General features: G+C 43.9%; 1 protein-coding gene across 6 annotated transcripts in view; it reads right to left on the minus strand.

Annotated features, from left to right (window-relative positions):
• The window catches only part of tcaim (T cell activation inhibitor, mitochondrial), a 20,496-nt gene that overhangs the window by 5,111 nt on the left and 6,166 nt on the right, over positions 1–9,219 (minus strand). For 5 of the 6 annotated variants that reach the window (XM_042216007.1, XM_042216005.1, XM_042216004.1 and 2 more), the window contains 5 exons: positions 5,676–5,808; positions 5,213–5,363; positions 4,875–5,130; positions 4,384–4,506; positions 4,146–4,243 (listed from right to left, as the gene is read on the minus strand). In XM_042216007.1, coding sequence (XP_042071941.1) covers positions 4,146–4,243; positions 4,384–4,506; positions 4,875–5,130; positions 5,213–5,363; positions 5,676–5,808 — 761 coding nt within the window. The remainder of the gene's footprint in view (positions 1–4,145; positions 4,244–4,383; positions 4,507–4,874; positions 5,131–5,212; positions 5,364–5,675; positions 5,809–9,219) is intronic. The other variant, XM_042216009.1, reaches the window with a different exon arrangement.

The raw sequence follows: 9,219 nt of genomic DNA on the forward strand, positions 1-9,219 counted from the left end.
CATCTATCCCATCATGGTGACAGTGTGAACGGCACAAATCCCATATTTTCAAATCTGATCTGGGTCACTTTCGTATGTGGTGCTGAATCCGACACATATCTGATGTTTTAGAAAGCGACTGCTGTTTGATGGTCAGGTCGCATTAAATCCGTCTTTTACGTCACTGACACAAGACAGACGCCAATTATCAGCGCCGGAGAAGACATCACGAACGCTTCCTGGCCATCCAGTGAAACTGTTGGGAAGACAACGTGAATATTTTCTTTGTCCTGTATAATCTGCAGATTCTGACAGGAACTATTCTTTGAAGCAGCGCTCCTCTAAAACAGCAACAAGGATGATTATTAGGTTATTTACATTATTATGTCAATAACAAATTAACTTAAAGCACAAATTGGGAAACATAAAGTCCGAAGTCTTTATATTAAGGCCATCAGTCACACATACTGTTGCTCTGGGTCTAAACAGAGCGCGTTGTGTGTGACGTCTTCTTTTGCACATGCGCCGCTTTGAGCGTTCACACTAGAGCGCGTTTGCTGTCGCATTTTATTTGTAGTGTGAACGAGCAGACAAAAACATCGGATTTGATCAAAAAATCTGAATTGAGCATCAAGACCTGCAGAGTGAACGCAGCCTCGCTGTTCCTGCAGATGGAGCCTGTCGAGGTGGTTCAGCCCCCTGAGATACCTCCTAGGTGAGGTGGTCAAACAGCGTTATAGAAAGAAGTAGTGAGGAAAGGTGTTCTAATGTAGTGAGTCAAAACGAGGTCATGTTGGAAGCAAAACTAAATGTCATGACTCTGTGTGTTCAATTTATTTCGCTCATGTGAATGATCTCCAGTCCAAAGTTCATGTGAGTGAGGTAACGATAAACACTGCTGAAGTAAAGCAGCATTAACTGAATGAAGCATGAAGTATAACGTGTTCGATTTAATGTGTGATGGAATCGATGATAAATAAGGTTAAAGTAAAATGGTTCTAATATAGAGCTTTGCTATTTTATTTGGAAACCTAAAGCACTTGATACAACTTCTGTCAGTCACCCATTCACACAGAAAGAAAACACATTGGAAAAACAAATCATTCACACACATTCATACTGTGATGGATGCATCAGAGAGCAACTTGGGATCAACAGCCAGGTATCGAACCACCAACCTTCGGGCCTGCCCTAGCTTAGGAGCTACAACGTAGAATAGAAGAAAATGTAATGAAGTCCTTTTAAAGTTTCCATTTTGTTTTAAACCACGGTGAAGTATGGTGACGGGGGGGGGCTGACGATCAGCTGATTCAATGTCACAACGGGGGAGGCCAGACGCCATCTCAGACGCTGTGACGCCCAGGAAGAGCAGGAAGAAAACTGAGAACAAAGTGAGATGCTGCTTTCCTGGTAGACGATTATTATCAACGTGACACAGAGTCCACTCAGCCCTCGATGTGCCCGTTTTCTCCGCCTTAGCTCACAGTAGGTAAATTAGATAATTCACGTATTTGACTCTGTTCATCTGGATGTTTTCAGTGGGAGAAACGTTTCATTCGTAAAACCTGTAAAAACCAGTAAAAACCTGCATATTATTATAATATCACTCAAAGGGTTCTTATAGGTCACTACTCTTAGAAATGAACAGATCCTTGGGGCCTAATTTTCAGAGCCGCTACATTTAACCCAGTCAGTTACCAAGTGCACAGATTTCGAGGAGAGCTGCTTACAGAAGGCTGAATTCAAAGACACCTTCAAAATCAATGTGGTGGAAGGTTCGTCCAACTCTGCCCCCTTATGTTCTTGTAGGCATGCCTGAATGTCAGGGCATGCTCCTAATGAGATGTCCTGTGGATCTCCTCCTAGATGTGGACCAGGACATCACTGAGTTCCTGCACGTGGTGTCGTACTCTCACCACTGAGGCCGAGACCTGTTGTGCACCAGGAGGAACCCAGAAGCACTGCACCAGCATAGGGTCTAACAATGGGTCCAAGGATTTCATCTTCATACCGAATGACAGTCAGGCTGCTGTTGTACAGCCTGTAGGGGTCTAACAGTGGGGTACATCACAATAGCTAGAATCACCTGAACCTGTTAGAGACCATAGAGAATATGGAAAACACTGCGGTGCTTTTTCTACCTGTGGTTAAGGGATCTCAAGATTTTGAGGGTATTTCCACGGCACTACATACATGTACGGAGAGTTACACAGTTGTTGTCCTTTTGCCTCTGTACACAACCAAATTATAAATCAAATCAAAATATCACGTAAGTGTAGACTTTCAGCTTCAATTTAAAGGCTTGGTTTATGTAAAGGTTTAATATTAATGGGTAATATAAATATTTTGTAATTACAGCAATTTTTATCTATGGTCGCCCACTTTCAAAGCTTCAAAAGTAAATGGACACTGCACTTCCTGTTTATACCTCATCTCTGTCTGACCAACCTAGCCAAATTATAAGAGCCAATCACAGCAGAGGATCCCTCCAGCAGGTAAGCTGTCACTCATGAAGGGTCTGATCAACTCTGTACAATGATGTGTGGCAGCTAGCTTAAACGCTTTAACAATGGGCATGGCTGTTAAAGCCACAGGAAATCTCATGATGCTTCTAAAACATGTGCTGTTGCTAGCTGCCCACATGGAAAAGATCTATAAATCTTATAAAGTTTGTATCTGTCTTGTGTGAAACTTGTATGAAAAGCATATAAGAGTGAAAACAGATATAAGATCCCTTGAAAAATGATATAAATGAAAGTTGTATGTTTTGGATACTTCCTAAAACAATATATGAAAGTGATGAGAAAGTGGCCACTTTCATGAGTAAATCATATAAGCCTGATATGATTTACTCATGAAGTAGGCCACATCTGATGCAAGTCTTTTAGAAGTTTTTTCTATTTCTTTTCCATATGGGTAGGGTTGCCTTTTCAGATAAAAACCGACTCAGTGACTCACAAAGTTCTTGCTCTCCCCTCACACGTCTACGGTGGTATGCAAAAGTTTGGGCACCCCTGATAATTTTCATGATTTTTCTTCAATAATCATTGGCTGTTTGGATCAGCAATTTCATGTAAATATATCATATAGCAGACGAACACAATGACATTTAAGAAGTGAAATGAAGTTTATAGGATTTACAGAAAGTGTGCAATATTACTGAAACTAAATTAGGCAGGTGCATAAATTTGGTCATGAAGCTCATCGAGAGGGCCGAGGGTTTGCAAAGCAAAGCGTGGCTACCTGCAGCAATCTAAGAGCCCTCGATGGGCTGTTAGCAGACGCTCATAAATGTTACGCCTGATCATTGTATGTGTGTCTGTGTATTTAAAGGAGATGATGCTTAGAGATTTAATTTACAGTGATATGATCCTCGATCACAGTGTGTTACCTTTATAAATGAAATCGACTGTACATTTGAAAACACTACAGAGAAAAAAAGAAAAAGGAGAAAAATACACAGCATTAACAGAAACAATGGTACCAAGCCATCAGTACTCAGCCTAAACTCACTGTTGTATTTGGGTTTTTTGCACTACATAAGAACATTTTAAATCTTTTGTAGACTTTGCTGTATTTTTTGCACATCAGAAAACTTAAAACTAATTTAGCTATCAAGGTTATTTTTTGTACTGTTTAAATCTTTGAAAAAATAAAATAAAATAAGCCTCTTAATCTATTTCCTCCATGGTATTTAAAATGGTGTTAAGTATTGTCTTTGTCATCTGTATCAGATTCTATCATCATAGCACCCTGTGAGGCCTGAGGCATCTGAAAGAAGAAAACAGAGTAAATCATGCTTTATCCAAGTACTGAAACAAACCTTATCATACTTATGCAAGTTTGTCCAATTACTTTTGAGCTTCAGGAGGTGCTACAGATAACGATGGCTGGTATTCCTGCAACAATGAATGCAGTACTTTTATTAAACCCTTGAAGTGAAGCTGAAAGTCTCCATTTCAGTCACATTTTGACGGCTTAATTAAAAATCGAGTGTGTTGGAGTGAAGCACTGTACCACACATAACAGGCACGTGACAGGACTGACGGTGGTAAAAGCCATGACCCTTTTTACCTGATGGACAGACAACAGTTCAGAGATCTGTGCTACTGTGTGTGTTACTAATGAACGCAGCTTGCTTGTAACCTCTCAGTGAGATTATTTACCTTGCAGGTTGATCAGAGCCTCGGGGTTCTGGTGAGACAGGCGGCTCAGACTTTGAAGCTGACAGTACCTGTGGGAGACTCCCCAGCTGCGCTGCCATCTGCACCACACAGCTGATCTCATCATTCAGTAACAGTAACATGTACACAGTTTCTTACAGTTCAGTGCACAGAATAAAGACCTCTGTGCCCTCAGGAACAGCAGACAGGGCAACCTCTGAAACAGTAAAGACGGCTGTACCTGATATCGGTCAGATTAAATCTGCGACACAGCTCCCTCTTCAGTCTCTTCAGTTCTTCTCTCCGAGGAAGACTCGCATTGTGTTTCTTTGAGGCTTCAGGTTCGTTGTTTCTCAACCACACGCTGGCAAAAAAGATCGTGTACAAGTCATTAAATATAATTGCTGTAGTTATGAAAATCTGTCATCACCATCTTTGCAAAACGTATTTGTGTTGTTATATATGTCACATTACTCTGACGTCTCCCTCTCTAGAACTGTGTGAACTATAAATAAAGTACTTTCACATTATTACATTTAAATACAGTGACCATGTATGCACACATTAGCTTTAGCATGCCCTATTGCTATTTACTGAATAGAAATAAAATCCACAGCAAACACAGCAGTGTGTCTCCGTGACTGATCACAAACAGCAGTGTTTGAGTTTAGAAGGTTTCAACACTTTCCTACAGTTGAGATGAGACAACCGCAACCAGAGAGCCGAGCCTACCTGAGCGTAGGCTCGGCTCTCTGGGCCTGCTGCAGCTCCTGCTCGGGGTCTTTGAAGCCAGTGAAGGTGTAATAGCTTTTATCCCATTTGATGGTTCTGTAGAAAGGCTCCCCCGTCTCAGTGGGACTTTTACTTGCTGCTTTACTCGCCGTTAGTCCCTTCATGTGCTCCACAGGCAGGCTGCAGCTCGTCAAAACATCCATCACTGTGCTCAAAACATCATTTGTGTGCAAAGTAAAACTTACGGAGCGGAAGCCTGAGAAGCAAACAGGAGCAATTTTATGTTAAAACCCCCCAAAAACCTGACTGGTACTTTGAGCATTTTAAAAGAAATGCACCTGAGCTGATGAGTTCTGGCTGCACCTTACTGCTGTACTTTGTGTTCCTTATATAAAAGGTGAGCTTCATGGGTTGAACTGAACGTGAGCCGGGCTTCTGCAAGTTTTCCAGATAGCCATTCAGCCTCTTTAGCGAGTTTTCATTCACCTCCTGTAACACAGAGGTACCAGAACTTACATCATGGCAGCTCATCCCAACAAACGTCTGACAGTGTTGTATGTGCACAGATTATTATCATTAAATATTATTTTATATCACATCACATTACTTTATATTGTATACGGATCCCAGAGCACATAGATGATAAGTATTCTGTACACTATGGATTGCCTCTTCTTTGTTGTGCCTACAAGGCGTCACACACATGTAAACCTGGCAGTAAGTTTTCGAACTGTTACTTTACGATCACATGTTTCCAATAACACATATTTGGATTTATGTCATGACAGATATGAGACCTACCCGTTCTTTGGGATATTTACCGAAGAAGTCTGGGTGGACTGCAAAATAAAAGGGCCTGAGAGCATTTACAGCCTCTGCCCCTGACAGCGCTCTCTGTTGCACAGCATGTGTGGCAAAATGCTTCCACTGCAGCCTGCAGAGAAAAGGACAGACATTACAGAAAAGAGACTATTTTACATCATTGAACCCTGCTCTCCAAAGCTGACATAGGCATAACTGCAGCTGCCTGCAACAATGGGCTTTTTGTTCAAACTGAGTATATACTGTCGTCCACTTTCACTGTGCACACAAGAAAAAACTCAGAGTTTTCTGCGATTGTTATTATCTGCCATGGCTGATTTCTTTTTCAAAGTGTCCAGAGTCAGGAGAGACTGAGAAATCCACAGCGTGACACGGCAGAGGTTTTCCACCCATAATGACACACAAATTCAGCAGTGTGTGAAGAAGAGGAGGAAGAGGAGCCAGCATCAGCTGGGAGATGAAGAATAGGACGAGAACAGACTGGGACTGGTGGGAACGTTTAAAACTATTTCTAGATACCTCTGCAAATACAGGAAACGAGTATCTCCAACACAAACTTTAACAGCTGCATACAGAGAGTCACACAAAGACTCACTGATGATTATCCTGCAGGACAGGATGTGATAGGGAAGGACGGAAAAATAAAGGGAACCACAGACAACTTTGATAATACTTTTGTTTTATCCAGAATATATTTGGTTAAGAATTGTTTTAATCAGAATAGAATAGAATAGAATAGAATAGACCTTTAATTGTCTCACAAGGGGAAATTTGGTTGTAACAGCAGCAATAAAAACACACAGAGTACTGTACCGTTATTGAATTAAATAAAAGTAAATATGAGCTGGTGGTGATTTGGATTAGGTGGCGAGGGAGGACACTGGACAGACCTCACACGCCCAAACGTACAGTGAGGGTGTGCTGGGAACGTTTAGCAGAGCCCCCGGTCTGCGAGATCTTCAACGCACACCTCCGGCAGAGCTTCAACGGCACTCCGAGGGAGACTGGGGGCATTTGTCCGAGTGGACCATGTTCAGTATCTCCATTGCCGAAGCTGCTGCACTGAGCTGCGGATGCAAGGTGGTTGGTGCCTGTCGTGGTGGTAATCCCCGAACCAAATGGTGGACACCAAAGGTGAAGGGAGCCACCAGGCTGAAGAAGGAGTCCTATCTGGCCTGGTTAGCCTGTGGGACTCCCGAGGCAGCTGACAGGTACCTGACAGGTACCGACAGGCCCAGTGGAATGCAGCCAAGTGTGAAGCGGTGGGAATGAGAATCAGCACCTCCAAATCTGAGGCCATGGTCCTCAGCCAGAAAATGGTGGAGTGCCCACTCCTGGTCAGGAACAAGTTCCTGCCTCGAGTGCAGGAGTTAAAGTATCTCAGGGTCTTGTTCACGAGTGACGGAAGAAGGGAGCGGGAGATCAACAGACGGATTGGTGCGGCTGCAGTGCACTGTACCAGTCTGTTGTGGTGAAGAGGGAGCTGAGTGTAAAAGCGAAGCTCTCAATTTACCGGTCGATCTACGCCCCTACCCCCACCTATGGCCACGAGCTGTGGGTAGTGACCGAAAGAACGAGATCGTTGATACAAGCGGCAGAAATGAGCTTCCTCCGAAGGCTGGCTGGCCTCTCCCTTAGAGATAGGGTGAGAAGTTCGGCCATCCGGGAGGGGCTCAGAGTAGAGCAGCTGCTGCTCCACATCGAAAGGAGCCAGCTGAGGTGGTTCGGGCATCTGACAAGGATGCCCCCTGGGCGCCTCCTGGGTGAGGTGTTCCAGGCATGTCCCACCGGGAGGAGGCCCCGGGGCAGACCCAGGACACGCTGGAGAGATTATATCTCTCGGCTGGCCTGGGAACGCCTTGGTGTTCCCCCGGATAAGCTGGAGGAGGGGGCTGGGGAGAGGGAGGGATGGGCCTCTTTGCTTAGGCTGCTGCCCCCGCGACCCGGCCTCGGATAAGCGGAAGAAAATGGATGGATACAGATAAGAGGCAAACCCATGTTATAGTGTGAATCAGTTGATAAAATAGTGAAAGTTACAGCATTGATGTAAACATCTATGTTTGTTGGGAGCAGTTCTGGTTGTACAGTCTGACAGCTGCAGGGAGGAAGGACCTGCGGAAACGCTCCTTCATGCATCGAGGATGCAGCAGTCTGTCACTGAAGCAGCTCTGCAGTTCAGCAACATCTACATGCATGAGCTGGGAGACTCTGTCCATCAGAGATGTTATTTTGGCCAGAGTCCTTCTGTCTCCCACCACCTGCACTGGGTCCAGGTGCATCCCAGAACAGAGCTGGCCTTCCTGATGTGGTTATCCAACCTCTTCCTCTCAGCTGCTGATAAACTGCTGCTCCAACATACCACACTGTAAAAAATGACAGATGCCTCCACAGAGTCATAGAAGGTCTTTAAAAGCGCTCCCTGTGCTCCAAATGACCTCAGCCGCCTCAGCAGGTAGCGTCTGCTCTGACCCTTCCTGTAAAGAGCATCAGTGTTGTGGCTCCAGTCCAGTTTATTATTCAGGTGAACACCCAGGTACCTATAAGAGTCCACTATCTCAATGTCCACTCCCTGGATGTTCACCGGTGTCAGTGTGGTGGGTCTGCGTCTCCGGAAATCCACCACCAACTCCTTGGTTTTCACGGCGTTGATCAGCAGGTGGTTCTGCTGACACCAGAGTCCACTGTCTGTACTCTGAGTCAAATCAAAGTGGGATTGTGTCAGTTTCAGTAAAAAACTATGCAGTCCCTTTAAATAAAAAGTCCAAAGACCTGTGAAAAGCTGTCCATTCATAAAGTTCAACTGTGTTTTATAAGGACGTCATGTGTCTCTATCATCTCTCTCCTGTTAGAGCCTCTTCACAAAACACCAGCCTGTTCAATGCTCTGATATCTTTAACATCTTAAGAAAATTATATTGCACAATTTTCCCAGCGTAACAGCCAATAGGTGGTCCACAACCCTTTTGAGGACAAATGTGGGACTGCCGACCATTAAACGGCTTCAAGGACACTTAAATAGTCCAGATGTTTTTCTTTCCAGGCTCCTTAGACCACAAACCTACACAAGGATCGCGTCTTTTTAGTTTATTTTTAGCTGTCACTCTGGGATACTGCCCTTAAATATAACTAACTAAAGTTTTCAGACAGTTTTAGTGGTCACAGTATATTAATATTTGTCTGTGAGACGGTCACACAGGTACTAAAGTAACATGACATAGAAATAAATACCTTGAATTTAGACTAAAATGTAATATTTGAGACACCTAAGTTAAAATCCACCAGTGTAAAACTTACTTACTGTTTGGCTAGCTGCACTGAGGCGGGAAAATCACCCTGTTAGCTGCAATATTTGAATGAGGACTGTGTGGAAAAGAGCCTTTTCGAATCACGGGACCAACAATCTGGACTCCAACACTACAATTTTTCCTTGACAGACCGGCTGCACCGAGGCACGCAATCAGCCAGCAAAGTACAGTGGGGCAAAAAAGTATTTAGTCAGCCACCGATTGTGCAAGTTCCCCCAC

This window comes from Haplochromis burtoni, unplaced genomic scaffold (assembly GCF_018398535.1).
Source record: "Haplochromis burtoni strain Fernald_Lab_line unplaced genomic scaffold, NCSU_Asbu1 Contig_897, whole genome shotgun sequence".
NCBI lineage: Eukaryota > Metazoa > Chordata > Actinopteri > Cichliformes > Cichlidae > Haplochromis > Haplochromis burtoni.